At 57.2% G+C, this 23,605-nt stretch overlaps 1 protein-coding gene across 1 annotated transcript; it reads right to left on the bottom strand.

The window, feature by feature from the left end:
* Positions 1–157: 157 nt before the first annotated feature.
* EIF3B (eukaryotic translation initiation factor 3 subunit B) lies at positions 158–22,740 on the bottom strand. Its single transcript, XM_032394155.1, has 19 exons — positions 22,286–22,740; positions 18,213–18,405; positions 16,019–16,138; positions 15,648–15,705; positions 15,328–15,456; positions 14,905–15,062; positions 11,289–11,420; positions 11,139–11,205; positions 10,697–10,743; positions 9,584–9,794; positions 8,337–8,409; positions 7,447–7,569; positions 5,960–6,038; positions 5,102–5,240; positions 3,391–3,516; positions 2,860–2,937; positions 2,446–2,554; positions 2,106–2,222; positions 158–1,456 (listed from the first exon to the last, which is right to left on the bottom strand). The coding sequence occupies exons 1-18, from the start codon at positions 22,701–22,703 to the stop codon at positions 2,119–2,121; spliced, it is 2,364 nt and encodes a 787-aa protein (XP_032250046.1). The 5' UTR covers positions 22,704–22,740; the 3' UTR covers positions 158–1,456; positions 2,106–2,118.
* Positions 22,741–23,605: the final 865 nt, after the last annotated feature.

The following is a 23,605-nucleotide window of genomic DNA, read 5'->3' as shown; positions in this document are numbered from 1 at the left end:
CGGGGGCCGCCCCAGCCCCGGCCGGATGGGTCAGGCCATTCTGCCTGGGCCTGGCCTGGGAAACCCATTTCTCGAGCAGAACAGAAGAAAACAAGCACACGTCTTTCAAGAAATTCTTTTATTAACAAATTATGTAAAACAATTACAACTAGCAAGTTTAAAACAGTCAAAAGTAAATTTTTTGAAAGCTCTGTTAAAAATCTGTGAAAATGACCAAAGCCCGGACCTCTTCCTTCTCACCGCCATCAAACGTAAAACCCAGGACTTGGCACGCTAAGGTTTAAAGGACGTGAGCGCGAGCGAGACCCCGGACCCCGTGTGTCGATGGGGAGCTAAGCATGGCGACTGGACCTGGGGATGGAGCGGCAAGCGTGCCTCGCAGCCGGGCTTGGGGCTGCAGCAGGCTGCCCGACCGCCCCTCCGGCACGGCCCCCGCGGGTCGTGGACAGCCCAGGCCCCGCAGACGACCGCTTATCCTCCAATCCCAGAACATTTCAGGCCCGTGCGTCTGCGGCGTACCCGTCCCGTGCTCTGCTGCTTCGCACGCCACGTGTCGGGCTCCCGGACAACAGACAGAAGCGCGGCCGCGGACAAGGCACCGGTGCATCGACGTGTAGCGGACACAAGTAACCGGCTGAGGTCACACGGACTCGTTCACCCACTTTTCAGGAGCAAAGGTATTCGGAGGCCCACACAACAGTGGCTCAAGTGGCAACTCTCGTGGACGAGGTCAAGTGTGCAGGGCTCCGAGCAAAGCGCAGAGGGGCTTCTCCCAGCAGGCGAAATGAGCACAGGACACAAAAAAGCTGGACGGGGCTGCTACTTCACTTTACAGAGCTCGGCTGGAATGCACAACTGCTCGACAAGGTTGGAGGCCTGCCTCCTGGCCACGTGGGCCTCGTGGGCCAACAGCAGCGGGCGGGCCGAGCCCAGAGCGCCGCCACGGCCGGGGCACGGGCACCAGCCTTGAGGCTGCTACGTACGTGTAAAGACAGGAGAAAGACAGTGTTTTCGCACAGGTTTGCTTTTATTTGCACGCTCAGCCCACTGAGAGAAGCCGGCACAACCCGAACGGCGCCAGGAAACTGCGGGGCGCTGCTTCCCTGCGGTGCCCGGGACACGGCCAGGCCGGGCCGCGCGCACAGGGCAGGACGAGTCCTCGAGGGGGACCGCTCGGCTGTGCGCTCAGGGCGGGGGGGGGCCGCCGCAGCGGCGCACGACTGTGAGGAACCAACACTGGTGGCGTGATTTTAAAAACCCCGAACGAGAAAAAACTGCAAGCGGTGCCTTGGATCCTCCCCTGCGGTGAGACCAGGGGTGAAAGGCACAGTGACATGTGGAGATGGGGGAGTCCGGGTGCAGAGTCTGGAGCCAGAGAAAGCACAGGGGAGAGTTCAGGCCTCGTGCAGGCTTCCTGCAGCAGGACGACCGGGGTCCAGCACGCGACGCAGGGACGCTGCAACGAGGGAGCAGGCGTTCACTCTCCGCGCCGCGCCTTGACAACAAGGGGCGCGTCAGCCACAGCGAGCCCCGACAGCGCGCCCAGACAAGCGGCCACCGACCACACCATCTCAGAAGGGGACCCCCAGGGTCCGCTTCGACGTGATGCCCAAGAGGAGCAGGAGCAGACGCTCCGGGGGAGCAGCCTCCAGCGCGGAGAGCCTCGCCGAGCAGCTGCCAAGCCGTCCCGCCGGCCGCCCCAGGCACGAGATTCTGGGGCCTCACACGCGCCCCCCCCCCAGAAAGTGCCCTACCTCGCCTGACTGACCGAGTTCTGACGGCTCCTGGCTCCGCCGGGCACACTGACGCTTTCTCCCAGCCAGACACCCGGAGACGGTCCGCGGCCAGCCTCCTTCCTCCTCCCCAGCCCTGTGTCTTATCCACAACCCGGCTCCCGAGGCGCCCTGCCCTAAGTCTGGGGCTCGAGGCCCTGCCGTTGCCAGAGGAAGAGCCCCAGCTCTGACAGCCAGGATGTGCATCGGGCCCTTTGCAGCTCCCACACAAGGGTCCCACTGAGCCCGAGCACGTGAACCTGGGGACTTCCTCACTCGAGGAACAACACAACACGTCAGGGTTCTGCTCGTCCCCATCCGAAGAGGTCTTACCACGGTGCTCGGGTCACTCCTGATTTCCCAAGGGAATGATCTCCTCCGTGACGAAGAACTCGATGGTCTCCTCCTCCCAGTCCTCCACGTTGCTGTCCAGCTCGTCCGTGTCCACGCCTGTGAGCGGGGGAGAAGGGTGACATGGCGCACCCACATCGGCCGGGAGCCCGGCACGAACACAGCAAGGTTCCCTGCACACGACCGTGGGAAACTCCCGGTTCCTCGACAATCTAAGAATCTTTACGACACCGCACACTTGACTAGAAAACTCACACGATCGGATAGTGAAACGTCTCTGCAGACGCATGCTCTGAAACACGCGTCTTCAGCTAATAGTTACCTCCTCGCAACTCCAGACGTTCACTCTTCTGCTCCATGTAGAGTTCTTGGGCCATTTTCCGGTATTTTCGGAAATCTTCCATCATGGTGCGTCTTCTTTCCACCAGTTCCTGTGCGTGGAATCAGGGGGAGTCATGGGGCTGACAGGACCGTGGCCGGCAGGAACGCCCGCAGCAGTGGGTGCTGCGAGGACCCCTCTATTCAGAGAGGGTCTCGGGACTGGACTGGAGAGACGTGCTCTCCTCCTTCCCTTCACTCGGACCGACCCCCCTGCATGTGGATGGCCGGCCACCCGGAGACACGTGCCAGGGCCCAGCAGTCTGTGCACACGGCGGAGGCATGGCGTCTGCGGCACATGCCGCCGTCCCCCCGGGCCTGACGCCGGCCCCCCCCTCAGTCCCTGGAGCAGGCTAACCTTTGAGGCTTTGGATTGACTCAGACGATCTTTCTGTTCAAAGATCTTAGAATATTTCTTCAGATCCTTTTTAATTTGCTGAAAACAAAGACAAGCCAGGATTTAAACGTTCAAAGCATCTTCAAAGCTGTCAAGGCGCAGCGGCCTCCTCAGGGTGGCGAGCACGTGGCTGCACACACGTGCACCGGGCGCCGGCCTGCAGGTTTCACGGGGGCCGCGTCCCGCTACCGTGCACAGCCCACGGACACCCTCTCCCAGCGCCGCCGGCCCGGTTCACATCCCCTCCGCTCCGTGCAAGTGTCCGAGAAGGGCACAGACACAGCCGGGCATGACCTGCAAACCCACAATTACGATCCTGAGACTATTCCTTCCTGTGGGATCCCCGGTGCTCTCGCATCTCATCAAAAGGCGCCCCAAACGTCCCGTTTCCGTTCCTCAGGCGAGAGCCCCCAAATGGTGGCAGAAAAGGGAAATCTCTCCTGTCAGTGCCACCAGGGAGTCCGCGCTGCCCGGGCCCCGGGAGCCCCAGACCTTTATCTGATCCTGGCTCAGGAGCGTGGGGGGCCGAGGTCTCCACAGCAGCTGGCAAAAGCGGTCCTTGTTGTTCTTCTGCAGGAGGCGTCCTTGGAAAGTCCACAGCCAGTAGGCGTTGTCCACCTGCGAGAGACAGAGGCCCGAGCGCTGCTCACTGCCGCAAGTCCCGGCAGGACGAGGGCGCCCGGGACCTGTACCAGCCCAGAGCCCAGCAGACCGAGCGTGTCACCCCGCGCTCCGAGAGCCCGCACGTGGCAGCGGTTGGCACCTGGGAGACTGCGGGGGAGCGCGGTCCCTGAGGCTGACAGGAGGTGACGTCCCGCGCGGTGCGCAGCTGTGCCCCAGCCGGGACGGGCCCCCACGGCACGGGCGCCCTGCCGGCCTGCAACAGGGCGCCCCGCCAGGACACAGCGGCCTGCGCCCAGAGATGCGCTGCCGTGCTCAGCTGGCGCCTTTCCCGACGACGGAGGCGGCACCGGTGCCCTCGCTGCGGCCGGCACTTCGGCAGCCTGTGGCGCTTCACAATGGCCCAGGGTCTGGAGGACTCCGGCACCACCTGGAGCTCAAACCCGCGCACACGCTCGCCCTGATCCAGACTATTCTCAGGACACCGCGCCCGGGGACGGAGTCTGAGCTCCTGCACGCTCGTGCTTCGTCACACAGAACCGCCCTGACTCGATGGCTTAACTCTGCACACGCGCTCGTTTGAGTCTCAGCACCTCCATCCGCGAGAAAGCCTGACCACACGTGGCAGACAGACTCGGCTGAGCTCACCAGCAGCCCGGGAGCACCGCGCGAGGGACCTCGCTGCACACACGCCAGCACGCACACGCCACACGGAACCGGCTTCAGCCACAGCCTCTCCCGCTCACGGAGCGTGGCGCTGCTTCAGTTTTTCAGCTTACGGACGCCTGAGACTGAACACGTGTGCGCACACACACACGTTCACGTCCTTTCGGGATGGCCCAGACCCTCGGGTGAGCAGCCCTCTCTCTGGTGGCTCCGCAGGCCACTCACTCACCAACCACCCCGACTGAATGAGGACCACGCGCCAGGCAGCACCAGAGAAGAGGCCCCGCCCACACGACGCTGAGCTGTCACGGCAAAAGGAGGAAACAGGGTGCTAACAGCCCGCGGGGACGTCGTGCCCCTCGAGCACCAGGAAAACACAGAGCAGGGCGGGTGAGCGGCGCCGCACACGTGGGAACATGTTCCGGGCAGGGGAGGCGCCCACGGGCCACGCACGGCTGTTACACGCGCAGGGGCCACCACCAGAAAAGGGCGGTCCAAACCACGAACTTCCTGAGGGTGCGCTAACCCTACTGGGAAAGCGTGTGCTCAGCGCGGCGCGTCCTCCCCCCGCCCCGAGCCACAGAGACCAGTGTGGGTGAGTTCAAACTGCGGGGGGGGACACGACGCCGTCAGAAGCTCCCCGGCTCCTGCGTCAGACGGAGGGGCCTGAACTCGGGCTGAAGCCAGCCTAAGATGCGGTCCGACTCAGGAAAGGGAAATCAAGGAACGCCAACCGACTCGTGGAAAAGCTGGCTGGCTCAGGGCGCTGCCAAGGAGCTCTGTGGGGCGGCCGGGCAGGGCAGCATAAGAGTGACTAACGGTGCCCACCGCACGGAGACCCGGGAGGGCAGGAGGGGACGCCAGGCCCGGCACAGCCGAGTCCCACACTGCACCCAGCCACACCGGGGCCCCGTACCTTATGGCTCCACCAGGACACAGAGGTGACAACGTAGCGCCCCGTGGGGTCCCACTCCACGTCGGAGGCCATGTAGTGCTCCGCAATGTTCATGACCGTGCAGTCCGACGTGTCAACAAAAGCCAAGGCGCCGTTCATGCTGGGGAGACAGAGCAGGGTCAGTGCGCACACCCTCCTGGTGTCCCACTCCTCGGAGACTCCAGAGCGGACTCGGGAACCTTGCCGTTGAGGAAGAAGTGATCCGGAGCCCTCTACCTCCTGAGGGCGCTGGGAGTGGAGCCGTGGGGAGTGTGTGCACCGGATTATCTGAGGCCAACCCTCTGGAAACGCAGTAAGCACCTCCAACGAAGTCAGGAAAGCGAGCGACTCTAAGTGCGTTCTGCTAACCCACGGGCAGGCGCGGGCTCCTCAGGCTCCCATGCACGGCTAGGACAGTGGGTGAGCAGGGACCACGGGAGGGTGACCACTGCCACACTCGTGGTCTCACTGCAGACGCCGGCTCGCAGCCGTCTGCTCACAGCCTTCCCACAAGAGGACGCGGGTTTCACACCAGGCTCGCTGCCCTGCCAGGAAGCGGTCTTGCTCAACCACGAGGAAATCCCAACACTCACACCTCCTCCAGACTGAAAACACTCGCGGGGGACTTTCATCGACCTGGTTTCAGCCCAAGTCTGGGCAAGACGGAAACACGATAAATTCCCATCCACCAAAAAAGCAGGAACAGTCCTTTCACGCAAGCACGCTCCATCACGGTGCAAGGAACCGCTGTGACCCGCAGGGCCCCACGTCAGGGCCCCCACAGCGGCCCGCAGAGCGCGGCTCACCACGAGCAGATGGCATCAGGCAGCAGAAACCCACCTCCTCAAGCCAGCCAACACGACGAACTGTCCCTGGGGGCTCCAGAAGATGGTATTTGCCTGCTGCTTATCAAACATTTCTGGAAACAAAGAGAGCGTCTGTAAGTCTTTGTCAAGGCGCCGAAGGCAGGCGGGGTGTGGCCAGGACGGGCGACAGGCTCACGCTGCCCTGCGGGTGAACTTTCTCACACACACCCCACACCAGCCTGCTGCCCGTGAGGACAATTTTGGAAAACCCCTGGACTAAGTACACTTTAAGTCATGATCTACGCTTCAAGAAAAAAGGGAGAACACATTCTGAAGCTACGTTACCGTTTGTAATAACGTCTCATGTTCAAAACAATTTAACTTCCTGGGAAACTGGACAGAGAAGTCACCGTAAACACAGTCTCAGGGTCTCCACACGAGGGCGAGGAACCCACACCCCCACCAAGTGCAGAGACACGTGACCCAAAAAAACCCAAGATGCATTCTTCCAGTGACTCAAACACCTTTTTCAAGCTCTGCAGTCATAAAAACGTGTCTCCCACCGTGGGAAAAAAGCCACCGTGTCTCCCAACACAAGGACTGCCTCCATCTGACGAGGTCCCCACAGGGCCCCCAGAGAGCAGACAGTTACCGCTCAGGTGGCAACCTCAGGTCTCCAGCCAAGGGCACAAAGTGAACCCCAGCCTGACCTGGGCCTGCAGTGGATCCACAGATGGGGGCCAGGGGGGATAGGGAGATGGGGAAAGGCGGCGTGGCCTGCCGGACAAGATTCTCAGACCAAGATGAAGGTGCTGGGAGTGCAGCCACACGGTTAGCAGGACCCATGTGGTCATCCTTCCAAGTGGGCGACCCAGAGCCTTCAGAAGTGGAATGCACTCCTACACTGGCTATTTACAAACCTGCTTTCTAACCAGAGATGGTGCAAACCATTTCCTCTGTCACAGGGAATTCACAGCACAGTTGGGTTTCGTGATGGCCAGCCAGCCGGTCTCCCGCAAACACCGCTGAGCTCCTGGCATTCCCCCACGACAAGCTCAGCACCCAAGCCTCTGGGTACGGGGACACATGGCCCATGTCCATCACCGCAGTCCCCACGCTGCACAACGAGGACCCACTGCACGTTGAGCTCTGTGCTAAGAACCCAGGACGCCCTGGAGGAGCCCGCTGTGGGTGGGGGATCAGGTCACCGAGGGAGGCCAGGGAACGAGGAGGGCCCCTTGCAGGCTCAGCAGAACACGGCGGGGATGGGGAGCCCCCAGCCCAGAGACGATAGCTGTGGCCGCAAGAGGGAGAACGCGTCCACTCAGAACCCCTCTCTTGAAGGGCCCACGGCCGACGCAGCCACGAACGAAGCTGGAGCCCCGGGGGCCCTCAGAGCTGCCGCATGGCCTGAGCAACGGCTCCTAGCCAGGGGAACATGCGTGTGGAGCGACCCTCCAAAGGGCCCGTCTGTCCGTTCTCCCTCCCGTGTGCCCATCAACGGCTTATAAAGCTACTTACTGATAAGCTCGATCTTCCCATTGTTCTTCACATGGTAGAAGGAAACGGATATCCGAGGAGCCTCCCCATGCAGCACGGCAAACTTACTCCCGTTTGGCTCCCAAGCAAAGGCTATGATGGTTTCTGCAATCAAGAAAAAGAAGAAACCACTCTTTCATGGTTTAATGAAATCATGTTCCTGATCAAACAACCTTCCTGCACAGCCTTCACTACTCAACCAGAGAAAATGCCCCAAATTCTTAAGTTCATTGAAAAGACCACACAGCGGGCCTAGGAACGAGGGCGTGGGGACTTGGGTGAGACCATCCTGGCCCAGCGGGAACACCGCAGAAGTGCGTCCGCTTGCTGGCGCCCACCGCCATCCCCAGTACAGGATTCCACGGCCCCCAGGGGCTAACAGTGCAGGGCGGCCAGGCTGGACCCTCTCTCGCTCTGTCCTCCGCCTCCCCTTTGTCCTCCTCTCCCTTGCAAACCAGGACACAAACTACAACACAAAACCCAACCAACGATGCAGGCCCCACTTCCCACCTAGAGGCAGCAGCAGAGCGCCTGCACGGTTTTAGGCCCAGAATAAAAGCTCTTGTCACCCGAGAACTCGTTTGTCACATGAAAAGCCCTTCTGCTGCCGGTCACTGCGTCAGGAAACCCATTCCCCACGTGTCTCTCAGCAAGAAACCACGGGACCCTCGCTCCTCCGCCGGGCAGGCCGGGCCAGGGTGTGAGGAGGGAGCACGCAAGCCGCCCGGCAGCCTGAACTGAGGCGTGCGCGTTCGGGCCCGGGAGGCAGACAGCGCGTGTGGTCAGGGCCGTGGCCACCTGCGCAGGCGGGCATACAGAGCTCCAGGCCGCGCACAGGGACCGCCGACCACAAGGGACCACAAGGAACTTGCCTTTCATTTCCACCACGTCGACAGGTACCTGTTTTTCCCTCATTCGGAAAATTTCAAAATTTGTGACCACGCCCTATTTGGGAGAGAAAAGAAGAGAGTGAAATGGTGGAAGCTGAAAGCATGAGAAAATCGTACCTCAAGAACAACATAACAGGATGGAAGAGGATGTGCACGCGGCTGGTAAAGACGTGCGAATATCTAAGTGACGGAACTCAGCCCGGCAGGGTCAAGCCAGCATCCTGCGCTGCCAGAGGCGTCCCCGGGTGCAGTCTCTGCAGGACAGCGCGGCCCCTCCGGCCCTCCCGCCACACTCCTGCACGGAGGCTCAGGGCCACACGCCGCAGCTGGTCCGCCAAACTCCATAGCGCTCTCGAGGCCCAGGCACGGGGAGGGGAGCACCCTGCAGGGATCTTCCAGACACGGGTGTTAAACGGAAACCAGGAGGCCGCATGGTCCCGGACAGCCCGAAGGTGGAAACGACACGCGGGTCCACCCACAGGCGGGAGCACGCGAGCTGGCGCAGCTCAGCCCTGACCCGGGACAAGGTGCAGACACCTGCCACAGCTCGGGTGAGCCCTGAAAACGCGCTCAGTGAGGGAAGCCAGCCACCACAGGCCACGCGCTGTATTCCTTCATTCCCACCAAGTGTCCTGCACAGACGAAGCCACACAGAGAGAAGGTGGAGTAGTCGGGACCCAGGGGAGTGGGGCGCTGGGGTGCAGGCTTTCTGTTTTTGGGTGATGAAAACACTCTCGAGTTAAGATCGTGGCGAGAGCCGCACAAGTCTGTGAATGTCCCGAAAAGCCACCGGTCCGTGCACTCTGCGAGGGCGCAGGCTACAGCATGGGGAGTCCGTGTCAACAGTGTCTTTTGTTCAAGGAGAAGGGATACTTCCACGAGAAGGAACAGATCAGACAAATTCATAAGGTATGAAATGATGCAAACAAACAAAAACAATCTGGGTGCTGGCTCCTCTTTGTGCTTAAACAGGGAGTTAAGAGAAAAACGCTTTTGTTTTCACCCTCTATAGGAAAACAGGCAGGTGCCTGGACCCGTCCTCGCGACCTTGTGAACGGGTCACCCTGCTCCTCAGCCGGAAGGTGACAAGGGCTCCAGCCAGGACAGCCAGCTAACCGCTTTCAGTAACCCGTGGGTCTGAACATGACCCCCAAATTCAAACAAGTAATCCGTCAACACCCGTCAAGCAGGAGGCGGGCATGGAGCTGGAAGGAGGGGTACCCACTCACCTGGGTCCCTTTGGGGGTCCTATCCACTTTAACACACAAGTAATCCCCATTTTTCTGCCAGTGCAGCTTGCAGTCCACCACGTTGAACAGATTCCTAACCCTGATCTCTTGTCTGGTGGGAAGCTGCATCAGGGTCACCCTGGCCGGGATATCTTTGTCCTCAGGCACCCAAAAGGCTATGATGTTACCCCCGGGAGACCACGAGAAGTCCCTGCAGAACGAAGAGAACACAGTATCAGCCGACCACTGGCTAGGATGCTGTGGGGAAGGGGGCGCAGCGGACATCAGGCTCGCCGGCTGGAAACCAGCCCAGGCTTCCCTGACAGCTGGCGGCTGCCCGTCTGGCCCCCGCCACCTGGGGCGTCGGTGTGCTCGCTCTGCCAGCGAGGGGCAGCGGGGCTCCACACGGCCACACCCTGGGCTGCTGGACCCGGACGACGCCGGACGCGCTCTCTGGCGCTAAGGGAACAGCACAGCTCAGAGGATCCCGCGGCGGGAGGACAACAGCCTCCACCCTGCAGTGACCTCGAGGCCCGGCGCCCTCATGAACCACAAAGACTACCTTTCCTGTGACGGTGACGGTGACGGAAACCCAATTCCTGGTGTAGCTCGTATCGTGAGCACCCCCCGTGCCCGAGAACTCACCACAAAAGGAGTCAGAACCATTCGCGTCCCTGCGCGGCTGGCACCTCTCTGCAGAGACAGGCCACCCTCGAGACGGCACGTAAGCCAAGCGTGCCTGCCCTGGCCATTCCCCCAAAGCCCCCCAAGCCCCCCACTCGGTCAGCGGAGTTCACAGAAGCCTCTCGACTAAGTGCACTCCTTCGCCCTCCGCCCCCGTCTTCCCCAAAGAAAGCAGCCCGAGCGTCAGTTCCAAGGCAGGAACAGGACACAAACAGAACCTGTGGCCTCACGAAGGGTCTACGTGCAGAAGGGAACGTGGGCCGGGAGGCCAGCAGAGTCACAACAAGAGGCCAGTGGTGGCGGGCCGGGGCCTGCTGGGCCGCGCTCGTGGCCAGAGCAAGGACCCAGTGTCCTCTCCCACCGAGCAAGAGCCAAGCACTAGAGGAGGGGCCCAGCTCCTACCGCCCACTGGGAAGAACGCTCACTTACTTTATGCCGGAGATCTTCAAGCTCTTCTTGTCCAAAAGGCCCATAGACTGCGGAATAAAAAGGGCGACAACGGAGTTAAATCACACCACTGTCTCCATAATACACCCACATTTTCACGAAAAGGAAACCACCATTTCTGGAATAAGCCCAGCAAGTAAGCCTAGCAGGGGACACACAGCAAGGAAACAGGTCACCCGCAGCGGCAAAGCACCCATCTCCAAGGTCCCTTCTCTTTGCTCCCGTCCTGGACCGCCGGCAACAGCAAAAGCAAATTGGGCCAGAACCCAGGGGCAGCGACGGGAAAGGGGCAGCCGCGGAGAGGCGCATGCAGCTCCCCCCGTTCTGCACACACAACACTGCTCTTCCCTTCCCCTCGCCCATGGGGACGCCCCCAGCAGCTCCCACCGTGTGAGGCCACCACTCAGGAAACCGTGTCACTTACAGGAGTTTCATAGATGCTAAGAGTGTCGAGTGTCATTCTGGCGAAGAATTTACCATCGTGGCTCCACCTGAGAAAGAAGAAAGTGCCAGGCTCTGTCATGAGAAGAAAAGGCCCCGACAAGCTCTCCGTGGGCCACCGTGGTTGACTCACTTAAAGATAGGCCAATGGGCTGAGCTTTCGCAGTGAAAACCCCTCTTCTTCTGTCCGGTCAGGATGTCCCAGATGATGATGGCTTGAGGGTCATCCTGGGTGTCCATGAGGGGGCTGAATGTCACCAGGTATCTGTCACAGAGGGGACACTGCTGATAATCCGCCCACCACCCCACCTTCTCTTCCCTGAGCACCACGCTGCGTGTGGAGGTGAGCACCCGAACCCACCGAGCCTCCGCTCCAGACGGCGCCAGGCCCGGGGGGCAGGGGGCTGCCAGAGTAAGCAGTCGGGACTCCTGCAGCCAGCAGGCCTCCAAAGCCCGGCTCCCGAGAACGCTCTCCCACCACAGCAGGCCACCTCCGAGGCACCAGGGCACTTCGAGGGACCCCCCCCAAAGGTTTTCTCCACAAAATCAGGACACTGAAAGACCCAACAGATTCCAAACCGAAGTCTGCACGTGTGCGCTCTAGGCTGAGTGGGGTGCAATGCTCCTACTTGATTTTCATCGACATTTAGTTAGGACAAGAAGGGAAACAGAACACCCACGTGCGTTTCAAAAGCCAGCACACGTCTGTCTAGCCCAGCCTCTGTGCCTGGGGCTTCTCCCTCTGCCGACGCGGGCTTGTCCACACCCAGGGCCCCCGCTCACCTCCCTGACACACGGCACAGCCATCTAAGCCAGGTGCCCTCTCAGACCACGAGGCAGAAGGCAGAAACAGAGCCCAGGCCCTGTCCAGGGGCCCCCAGGGCCTCCCGGACCCTTTATCATCCCGGTGCGCTAATTAACAATGAGGGCTGGTGTCACCTCCCCCAAGTCACGAGGTTCCCTCTACAGCCTGTCCTGTACACCTGCGTAAACACTGTCACGCCGCCATGCTGAACGACAGAAATGGCCTGATTCGGTGCTTATCTGGAAAACAGGCTTTTCTCTTTTTTTCTTTAATAAGTTCAGGTCTATGTTACTTTTTTTTTTTAATTTTTTATTTTTTTATTTAAGTGAGAGACAGAATGAGAGAGAGCACAAGAGGGAAGAGGGTCAGAGGGAGAAACAGACTCCCTGCTGAGCAAGGAGCCCAATGTGGGGCTTGATCCCGGGACTCCAGGATCATGACCTGAGCTGAAGGCAGACGCTTAACGACTGAGCCACCCAGGCGCCCTCTTTTTTTTTTTAACTTTATTTATTTATTTGACAGAGAGACACAGCGAGAGAGGGAACACAAGCAGGGGGAGTGGGCGAGGGAGAAGCAGGCTTCCCGCTGAGCAGGGAGCCCGATGTGGGGCTCGATCCCAGGACCCTGGGACCATGACCTGAGCCGAAGACAGACGCTTAACGACTGAGCCACCCAGGCGCCCCTGAAAAAGAGGACTTTTCACACTAATTTGCAGGACGAAGCACGCACTGCTGCCTCACCAAGGGCTTCCTGTGTCAGGCACCCTGCGGAGCACCAGGACACGATGAGTAAGAGCGCCCAGGTGCCTTCCGGAAGCAGAAAGGTCTACACACACAAACGACAAGCGCGCACGTGGAAGCACCTGTGCCGGCCCGCAGGGGCTCCTCCCCACACCCGCCACCCGCCCGCAGAGCTCAGGAGTCCCACGCACACCGGGGTCTAACACTGCGAGGAGCAGCTCAAGTGTTCTGTACCAAGCAGATGCCAAGCACTTGTGAATTCGTGAGTCCTCCAAGAATACACGCCAGAGAAACAACTTTATCAAAACTAAGAAACGTCCGTCATGCGGAACTTGCGGTTTACAGAAACACAAGGATGGAAGGAACCAGGTAGGTGATGCCCTGAGGAAGGATCCGACACCCCCAGCCCGTGTTCCTCCTAAGCCACCACCAAAGCACCACCCAGCAAGGGTGGCCGCACAGGGTGACAGGTGGGCCGCACACACGAGCGCTAGGGCTGGACCCGGCTGTGGACAACCAGCCACCAACGATGGAGACTGTGGGACAGAGGGAACCTGAGCGAGCGTGGACACTAGAAGATGCTGAGGGAACTGGTCAGGGCTGCTGAGCAGGGGGAAGAATCGTGACCGCAGACAATGAACACCTTCCCTTGGACCGATGCCTATTTCCTAGAGGAACCTAGCACTTGTCCAAAATGCCCAAAACAGTGGTTTGGTTTTTTTAAGATTCTATTTATTTATTTGAGAGCGAGCGAGAGAGAGCAGAGCAGAAGGGAAGGGCAGAGAGAGAAAAGCAGGCTCCCGCTGAGCAGGGAGCCAGATGCGGGGCTCAATCCCAGGACCCCGAGATCACGACCTGAGCTGAAAGCAGATGCTTTTTTTTTTTTTTAAAGATTTTATTTATTTATTTGACACAGAGAGACACAGCGAGAGAGGGAACACCAGCAGGGGGAGTGGGAGAGGGAGAAGCAGGCTTCCCGCAGAGCAGGGAGCCCGATGCGGGGCTCGATCCCAGGACCCTGGGATCATGACCTGAGCTGAAGGCAGACGCTTAACGACTGAGCCACCCAGGCGCCCCTGAAAGCAGATGCTTAATGGACTGAGCCACCCAGGCGCCCCTGCCCCAAACTGTTTTTAAACAAATACGGCAAAATGAGAAACCTTTAAGCTAGATATTCAGCACACAGATGTTACTAAAGTCCTCTCTCTAGTTTTCCCAGTGTTAGAAAAACTTTATACCAAAACTCAAAAGCAGAGCAGGTGCAGGAGAGCTGCAGCTCAGGAGCCCGGGAACACAAGGGGCGGTCACGACCCCCGATGAAGTCAGACCACATGGTAGGAGGCCAAACTCTTCTGGACAGAGGAGGGGACACAACAAGGAAAGCTCGGGGTCAGCCCTGAGCAGGGGGCACAAAGAGCGGTGCGGGAGGGCGTGCCGGGCACTGAAGCCATGAGCGGACAGGAAGACCCTGCCTGGCCCCGGGAGTAGTGCTTCCAGTTCCTGGTGCTGCATCTGCTGCTCCCCAAACCTCTGCTGCCTCCTGGTGAGGAAATGCCATTCACAATGAAATGAGAGGCACAGGACACAAGTGTGGACTAGCCCCGGAACTGAGGAGACCGAGTGAAACGTGGGAACAGGATGGTGCTTAAGGAGAAGTAGCAGACGGGCGCTAGATCTCCTGCAGTCGGGGCGGCACCGCGGACAGGTGAAGGGCTTTCCCTGCCCCTAGAAATGCACACAGGGGGACAGAGACACGAAGCTTCCACTCACTCCCAATGGCTCAGGACAAAGTCACATGTGTCTGTGCAAACGATAAAGCAAACCCCACAAAGTGCTAAGCGGGACACATCGGTAAAGAGTGCACACGAGGGGCGCCTGGGGGGCTCAGTCGTTGGGCGTCTGCCTTCGGCTCAGGTCATGATCCTGGGGTCCTGGGATTGAGCCCTGCATTGGGCTCCCTGCCCGGCAGGAGGCCTGCTTCTCCCTCTCCCTCTCTTTCCGCTGGTGCTCTCTCTATCATGCTCTCTCTCAGATAAATAGATGAAATCTTTAAAAAAAAAAAAAAAAAAAGAGTACACACGAGTTCCTTCTACACCTCCTACGAAACTTCCGTTAGGTTTGAAATTACTGCAAAATTGTACAATCATGCACAGAGGCCAGCACGAAGTGAGAACGGACTCCACCTGCCTTTCCTCACCGCTTACCTTTCACAAGGTGAGAAGTCAATGAGCTGAACCCCCTGATGGCTAAATCTCTGGATTTGTTTGAATTTCTCTCCGCCCCAGAGAGCAATGCCTCGCTGATGGAACGTGGCCAGGTAGGTGCCCTTGGGAGACCAGCGCACATATGTCTCCGTCCATCTCTGTGGAAAAAGTCAGACCAGTGTTAACATGACTACAGGACACCAGCACAAAGCCCCTCCTTCTGGAAGGAATCGACTCCTCTGACTCAACTGGAAAACACAAGAAGCCTCCTCACGTCTCGTGGCTTGTTTCAAAACTAAAAGAGCGAAGGATATTGTTCTCAGGGATGCAGTCTGGAAGAACATGACACTTCACCTACTCGGGTACCCAGTTCCCCTGCCACGGAAATCCAGAGCAAGTCCCCACATGGCAGCAAATACCCACCGCTCTCTCTTCGATAGAGACAGGATCCTTCACGTCGTTCCAGAATATGGAAGTACGGTCTCCACTCTCAAAAATGACACTGTACTGATCTCTGCATTCTGCTTCTTCGAGCCAGTAACGTAAATTTCCCTGGGAAAAGAGCCAAAGGCAAGGGATAGAGTATGTCTCAGCAACTTTCATCCAGGAAGCCATATTCCTGCCTCGTGCACCTGGAGGTCTGACCGACTCAGGCCGGCAGCGGTGACTCCTGAGGAGCTCACCCCCGCAAGCCACAGGGCTGCCCAGCCTTCCCAGTCCTCATACAGGTTCTACCCACTTACCAAGTCTTTGAAAGGCTGTTTTTCTGGGATATCCCACTCGTCACTGATGGTCATATACCTGGAAGAAAAGAAGGAACTGATTAGCAACACGCAGCACAACTAGGAGGGGGGCAGCGACACTGGGGGCTCTCGGCCACAGGCAGCGTGGCACCACCCCGTCCCCCTTGGGGGTGGGGTGGGGACAGGGGAGGGAAGAGTGGGTGAGGGGTGCCACTGGCCAGGAGTGTCAGGGGCTGGGATGGGAAACAGTCCCGCGGCAGCAGCGTGCCCAGAGAACAGAGCTCCCCGGAAGGGCCACCAACACGGCCCCCAGAAGTGGGGAGCCTCTCCCGCCTGGTGAAGGCCCAGGCTCTCACCCAGCTGGAACGTACTTGTCGAAGTCCGTGAAGAGGTTGACCCTGAACGTGTGCTGCTTGTCCAGCTTGTAACCATCAGCATTCTTCACGGCGTCCAAGGCGTGGCCAGGGGATGCGTACTCTAGGAACGTGTACCTGAATCGAGACCGAGCGCAAGGCAGACTGTTAAGACCAGGCGGGCTGTGCTCAACACACCAAGACCCGTCCACGTGACTTGGAAGCACCATCAAGGCCTGTGCCCTATCTACTGCCACGTCCCCCAGAGTCAAGTCACCGGCAGAGCGGTTCCTTAAACACATACGAAATCCTAACAGGAGATCTTAAGTCCCTAATGCCACAGTCACAAATCAGACAAGAGTTAACGAATCAAAATGTTTACTACCCTGACCGTGGTAATGGTTTCACGGATACGCACATGTCAAGACTTATGAGATCATGCACTTTAAGACTATGCAAGCATGGCAATTTTCAAATAAAGCTATTAGAAAATCTGAGACCATGATATTGTGTATTAAAAGCAAAATTATAGGGGCACCTGGGTGGTGCAGTCAGCTAAGCGTCAGACTCCTGGTTTCGGCTCAGGTCATGACCTCAGGGTCGTGGGATCGAGCCCCGTGTTGGGCTCCACGCAGTCAGCATGGAGTCTGCTTGGCACTCTTTCTCCCTTCTCCCTCTGCCCCTCCCCCACAAATACACCTTTTATAAAAAGCAAAATCATAAAGGCTTTCAGAGCATGTTTCATTGTAACAAAACATACAACACAAGCAACTGGTGGTCAAAAAGAGGTTATCCTTCCACCTGATTTCTAAGAAAAATACAAGGAGCATAACCGGCATTTGGCAGTTTTTTTTAAATGATTTTTTTTTTTTTAAGATTTTTTTTTTATTTATTCATTTGAGACACAGAGAGAGAGAGAGAGAGCACGAGCAGGGGGAGAGGCAGAGGAAGAAGCAGGCTCCCCGCTGAGCTAGAAGCCAGACATGGGACTCGATCCCAGGACCCTGGGATCATGACCCAAGCCAAAGGCAGATGCTTAACCATCTGAGCCACCCAGGCGCCCCTAAAAATGATTTCTTAAAAGCTATCACAGGTAGTTTCAAAATCTGAATTAAAAAAGCATAAATGTTATCATCTTCTCATTCCTGTCCTATAAAAGACGAGCTGCCTATACTCTCTGAGACCAGTATGACGTGGAATTCTAACAAAGAAAAGTCTGACGAGCGTGCGCGGAGCAGCAAAGAGAACTTGTGTTCTGCTGGTCGAGCGGAAACAGTTACAACCACCCGAGCACAATCTGATGCTGTCCCACGGGACTGCAGATGGGCATCTTAAGCAAGCCAATTCCACTCCAAAGTATGTAGCAAGTAAAGGCTCACACCTGTCCTAAAGGGGGAGGAGAGGTACAAGACTATTCCTAACTGTGAGACGCCAAAGGTCAACTCCTAGAACAGCCGCGTGATACCAGAGAACAGCACAGCAGAAAATGAAGGAACCAGAGTCACATTTACAACACACAAAACCTCACGCTGAATTTAAAAAGCAAATTCTAGGATGCTATCTCAGGCTACCATTTTTTTTTTTTTTTTTTAAAGATTTTATTTATTTATTTTGACAGAGACAGCGAGAGAGGGAACCCAAGCAGGGGGAGTGGGAGAGGGAGAAGCAGGCTTCCCGCCAAGTAGAGAGCCCGATGCAGGGCTCGATCCCAGGACCCTGGGATCATGACCTGAGCCGAAGGCAGACGCTTAACGACTGAGCCACCCAGGCGCCCCTCAGGCTACCATTTTTAACAGATGTGCTACTTTAGGGAACAGTAGGGGGACAAGCTGCCAATTAAGCAGTGACACAGCTTTCACCTCAACTCTAAGAAGTATCCCCATTTCAGAGCGGGGGAATGGAAAGCTCATTTTAGAATCAGTAAAATACCGTATGTAAAATTTTCCTGAAATTTTGCCACCTTCCAATCTGCTGGTCCCTTCATCCAGGATGTCTCTTGTGTCAATTACGGCTCTAAATACCAAGTTCTGGTTTCTTAAGAATTCAGCAGCCTGCCCACAACACCTGAATTCAAGAACCACAGGGATCTCCTGCTGCCCGTCTGGAGCCCTCAGCTGAGGGCGGGGGATCAACAAAGAGCAGAACCGCCAGGTGAGGCGAGCACCGTGTGCGTCCACAGGGACCCCGGCGCCACCTGACCGCCACTACTCACCCTTTAGTCTTTCCATCCTCCTCCGGGTAAAAGTCATTTGTGATTTTCCCAAACTTGGAAAAGATCTTATGGATGACGTTTTTGAGCTTCTCCAGGCGGTCGGGCCCCACCTGAGGCACGTTGTCGACCACGATCACCGAGTCGATCCCGTCGGCCTCCTGGGGCCGGTCCTTGAGAATGTCCCCCAGCAGTTCTATATGGGTGGGAGATTGGGCAAATGACTTTTTTGGGCCAAGCAAAACATTGATACGTTAGTTTAGCACGTTGAACAAATTTCCAAGAAGTAAAAAATGAATAAACGATTTCACTGTGAACAAAAGAAATCAAGGCCATGAATTGAATCAAAATTTAAACTTTTAAAAGTTAGGAAGATTTTAACTCAATGCTCCCTTTGTCTGTCGATATTTCCATTCATTCCTGAAAATAATGCAAGATTTTAAATGAAAATTTTTTAAAGACTCTAATGCCAACAAAGAGGACGGGGCCTTTCTCCAGGAAAGCGGGCAGCAACCACGTGTGGTGAGCCTTCTCTGACCCACCCTGAAGCAAACCCACCAGCAGGCACTTTCTCCCCACTCAGGTTAAGACAAAACAAACAACTCGAACCCAAGAGGACCCAACACTATGTACAACAGACTCGTAAGCGAGGAGACTAGAGGATCCACAAGCCCGACAGCAATGCCCCTCACTACGGAAAGTGTCCTGATTCCACGAAATGCCTCACAGGGTGCTTAGAAGGCACCAGCCAGTCCACCGTAAATCCACAAATGCTTAGGAGTGTGCTTGGGACACAGTAAACAGTGTTAACCATTATTTTCATAACTACACTCAAAAACTGAAAATGTAAAAACAAAACAAAACTGAAAATTATGTTCACGTCACCTACTTTAAAAATTAAGATCATAAAACCCAAATCTTAACATCTTAGATTTGCTTCATTTCCGCAAGACGATTGGCTGGATGAGAGCAAGAGAAGGACAGGGGTGGGAGGAGCAGGAAAAGCAGCATGTGGGGAACGGACCACAGGTGTGGGAGCAGACGGGGGCGCGGTCTGTCCAGGAGCTGCAATGCCACCTGGCTGCTGGCCCACCGCGGTCCTACCTGCGGCCCGCTGCTGGCCTCGAGGCCTTTGGACCGTGAAGCTCCACCACCAATAAACTGCCTGACCCGCCGCTAGAGATGGACATTCACCGGTCAAGTGGAGGACCAGAGATCTTTTTATTATCAATTCTGCACAAACCCTCAACCCAGTTAGCTGGTCTAGAAAGCTGTGAAGTTTCAAAGCACTGGCTACATGAGGAGCTAAAACAGATTAAAGCGCCAAGTCAGATGAAGCTGCAGCAGGACAGAGAGCCCAAAGGAGAGTCTGAGGTCACTCTGAAACAGCTGAGGAACGGCGGCGGCTTTTCCTTGTGTACTATGTGTCCTGGAACCTAATTATTACTCCAAACTTTGAATTCTACTCTTAAGAATTTCAACATGCTAAACAGGATACATGTCCCAAAATATCCCTTGCTGCATTTCATTCCCACAAGACGAATTTTCTCCACTTTTGCACTAGAAATTTTCCATAATAAAAAGTTAAAAAGGTCTTTCAAAAAGGAAAAGTATTTTAATTTCAAGAAGCAAGCCCTGTTATAAACTCTTTAATTTCAATGCTTTCATAAATGATATTTAAAACATTATTTTAAAAGAAGAATTGCCTCTTAAATTTCAAAGAGGCTAAAATTGAGAGCAAGCAAAGAGAAAAAAGGAAAGAGGCCAACCAGAGTCACAGCAATGGGGGACACCTTCAACCAGTGAGGCTGTAGTCAGCTCCTTGGGTTGTTTTTAAAGCACACTTACCATACAATTAAAGGGCCTGTTTAGCCTGATCTGAATTTACAAGGTTTACAATAAAAAGCTCAGCTTTTATACAAACAGTGGACTCCTTCCCACAATCTTTAAGTGTCTAGAGTTTATAAGAATGTGCCCATATACGGTAAGTGAATAAACACAGCAACTGCACAACGAAGAGACATTTCCTTCATTATCACCAGCCCACGCGTCTGGTTACTCTTGCCGAATTGACTCCCAACCTGGCCCCAGGAGAAACAGGAAAAAGCAATTCTCAAAACTAAATACCAAATGTAAAGATAAATAATGTTCGACAGGCCCCAGAAGAAACCATCTTGAATTAAGAACTTCATCACGGGGGCGCCTGGGTGGCTCAGTTGATTAAGCATCTGCCTTCAGCTCAGGTCATGATCTCAGGGTCCTGGGACAGGGTCCTGGGACTGAGTCCCACGTTGGGCTCCCTGCTCAGCAGGGGTTGGAGGTGGAAGGGGGGGGGTCTGCTTCTCCCTCTCCTCACTTGCTCGCTCTCTCAAATACAAACAAACCCAACTTTGTCATGTGCTTGTCTGGCTGAGCCTCAAAGGCAGCTGAAAATTTAAATGGATGACCGATGACCGCGGGAACAAGGCACCTGGGCAACAGTCTAACATCTCAGAATCAGGAGTTGGACAACCACGCTGGAGCTGCGGGTACCTCCAGGGGACTCATGAGACCCCGTGTGCTTTCATACCACCCATACCTTCTGCATCTCGCTGACCCCACAGGCCAGTTCTTCTCATTAAACACAAAACGTACTTGGCCTACTGACCACAATCAGATGGCCTCAAAAACACTGGCGATGTGCTCAGTTTTGGATCCCCAGGACCAGGGGCCTTTTGGGGCACTCTGGCAAAAGTAGCAGGATCACAAGGGCCCCCAAAGGTCCTCCCCGCAGTCACTTGGCCTGGCTGGCTTGTGCCCACATTAGCATCCTGTCACACAGCCCAGTTAGTAATCTTGTGGTCGAACAATTGCTTTTTAAAAAAACAACTGCAGAGTAAACACTCAGGGGCTCAAAATGGACTTTCAACCCAAAACTTAGATTTTAAAATATAAGAAAAATTGGTGCAGTAAAAATGAATGCTGTCAGGGCAGGAGAGTGTGGTGGGGGTCCCAGCGACACTGCCTCCTTGTAAATTCTCCGCCACCTACCCACCACGAGGAACACGTTTTCTCGCAGGTAGGGGACCGCAGCTGGACCTGCAGCCCAAGTGTTCCCGAGCGGTGCAGCCTTTCCTGTCCTTATTGGTTTAATATTACATTTAAAAGCAGACGATGCTGTTCGTTCCCTACGTTTTCTTTTTTTTACTTGAGATTCTTTGATTCTGACTCAGTGTGATAAAAAAAAAAAAATGTATCTTTATGTGACATCTTATTTTCTTGGTGTAGCCTGAGCTGCTTCACGAATGGCTTATCCTTCCTATTTTACTGTAATGTAGAAGAATCCACTGATGTCCTCAGAGCTCGGAGAGTTCAAATGGCTAAAAACAAAACATAAACGAACAAGAACAAATGAGCTTGGCCACCTACAGAAGTCGTCAGGAGACAAGCTCTCAGGACAAAAGCAGACATAACACCTGTAAACTGAATCAAGGTAAAAAGAAAAGCAAAGCAAGCTACGGCGAGTGACACTAAACTCTGAAAAGATCATCTGCCAACAGGAGACGGTGGTCCACCTACGCACTTAGAACCAAACAGGACTGCGGCAGCAGGCTCAGGAGCCCGCGAAGGAACTCTCTGGAGGCAGGAGCTCCCACGCAGCAGGGGCAGAGGAACCCAGCTCTGCCACAACCTGCTCTAAGGGACAGCACGCATCAACCCCAGGAAGTGTCCACACGAAGTTGGCCCCAGGCCTTTGACAGGTGTGGCTCGTCACTCGGGCACCCGGGCCTGCAGACAAGGAACTGTCACCCGAGAGAGCGCGGCACGTGGAGCGCCCGCTTTGCTCGACCTTAATTGCCACACACGGCCGAGGCTCCGGCTTGCGCTACCGCCCATCACCACCCTCCAAGTTCCTGGTTCCAGCGCACACGGGAGGCTCCCAAGTTGTCCCCAAGTTGCCCGCCCTCCCCCGCTGATTTCGGAGAGAGGAAACAGGAAAGGAGACCCAGACACCCCAGCAGGCCGTCCCTCCGCGCCGGACGACAGGTGCAGCGCGGGGACGCCCCTGCCGCCCACCCACCCCCGCGCCGCCTCACCTTCCTCGCTCACGTCGTCCACGAAGTCCTCGGGGTCGCTGAAGGAGGGCTCGTCGGCGCCGCCATCCTCCCCGCCCGCCCCCTCGGACCGGGCCTCGGCCCCCGCGTCCCCGGCCTGCTCCGCCGGGGCCTCACCCGCGGCCGGGGCGGGGGGCTCCTCAGACGGCGGCGGCGGGGACGAGCCGGGGGCCGAGGCCGCCCTCTCCTCTCCGTCGGCCGCGGGCTCGGCCGGCTTGGCCAGCACGTCGGGCTCCGGCCCGGCCTCCGCGTCCTCGCCGCCCGCCGCCTCCTGCGGGCCGGGCCCCGTGGGCCGCGGCGGCTCCTCCCCCGGCGGCGGCTCAGCGGCCGGCTGCTGCTGCTGCTGCTGCTGCCCGGGCTCGGCCGCCTCGGGCGCCGCCACGTTCTCCGCGTCCTGCATGGGGCCGCCGCTGCCGCCTCGCCCGGCCTCGCCGCGGTTCCGACTCTCCCAGGCCGCACCGCGCGGCGCCTGCCGCCGGGCCATGTGCGTGCGGCGGGCCGCCCCACGGGGCTCGGGGAGGGGGGGGCGCCCACGCCCTGATGCTCGCAGCGCGTCCGGAGGGACCCGGGGGGCGCAAGCGTGTGCACCGGGGACCACGGCAGCGCGCCCATGACAAGCGCGCGCTCGAAGCCCCGCACCACACTTGCAGGGCTCAATCCACAGACTCACGGGGAGCCGCGGCTCCCCCCGTCCGTCCTGCCGGGTGGTTCCGTCCAACATGGCAGCCACCCTCTGCCTTCTCCCGGCGGGCGCTGCGCCGCGGGGCGAACCACTGGTGACGCCGAGGGAGGGGCGAGCGGCCGGCTTAGTAACCGAAATTGCATGAGCGTAGAGCTCTACATTACACCCTAGAAAAAGCTACGAGCTCATCGAGCGCTCTTGGTTGTGAGATCTCACCCTTTCACCAGACAAATATTTCCACTTACAGGGGTAAGTTCCCCCTCTCCGTGTGGGCTTTTAGACTCGTCTACTGACTGGGCAAAAGAATGGACGATTCCAAAATAGAAAAGGAACTCCCGGCGGCCCAGAGGTGGCCAGCACTGCTGGAGAGACGCCTGTCCGGCGCCACACCAAAATGAAGGCGAGTTGCTTGAATCACTTACGCCCGAGCCCACTTCGGCGGCGGCGGTAATTCCGCCTTCCCCCATTCCGACGGGCACCGTGGTTCGGCCCGCGGAGGCCTCCGCCCTCAGACGCGCGAGCGCGCGGGGGTGGGGGTCACGTGGGGGGAGGGGAAATTACGTGGGGGCGGAGCCTGTCGCCGCGGGGCGGGGCCTGCCGCCGCGGGGCGGGCCCAGAGC

Source organism: Phoca vitulina, unplaced genomic scaffold (assembly GCF_004348235.1).
Source record: "Phoca vitulina isolate PV1807 unplaced genomic scaffold, GSC_HSeal_1.0 scaffold79, whole genome shotgun sequence".
Taxonomy (NCBI): Eukaryota; Metazoa; Chordata; class Mammalia; order Carnivora; family Phocidae; genus Phoca; species Phoca vitulina.
This window is presented reverse-complemented; position numbering and strand designations above follow the sequence as displayed.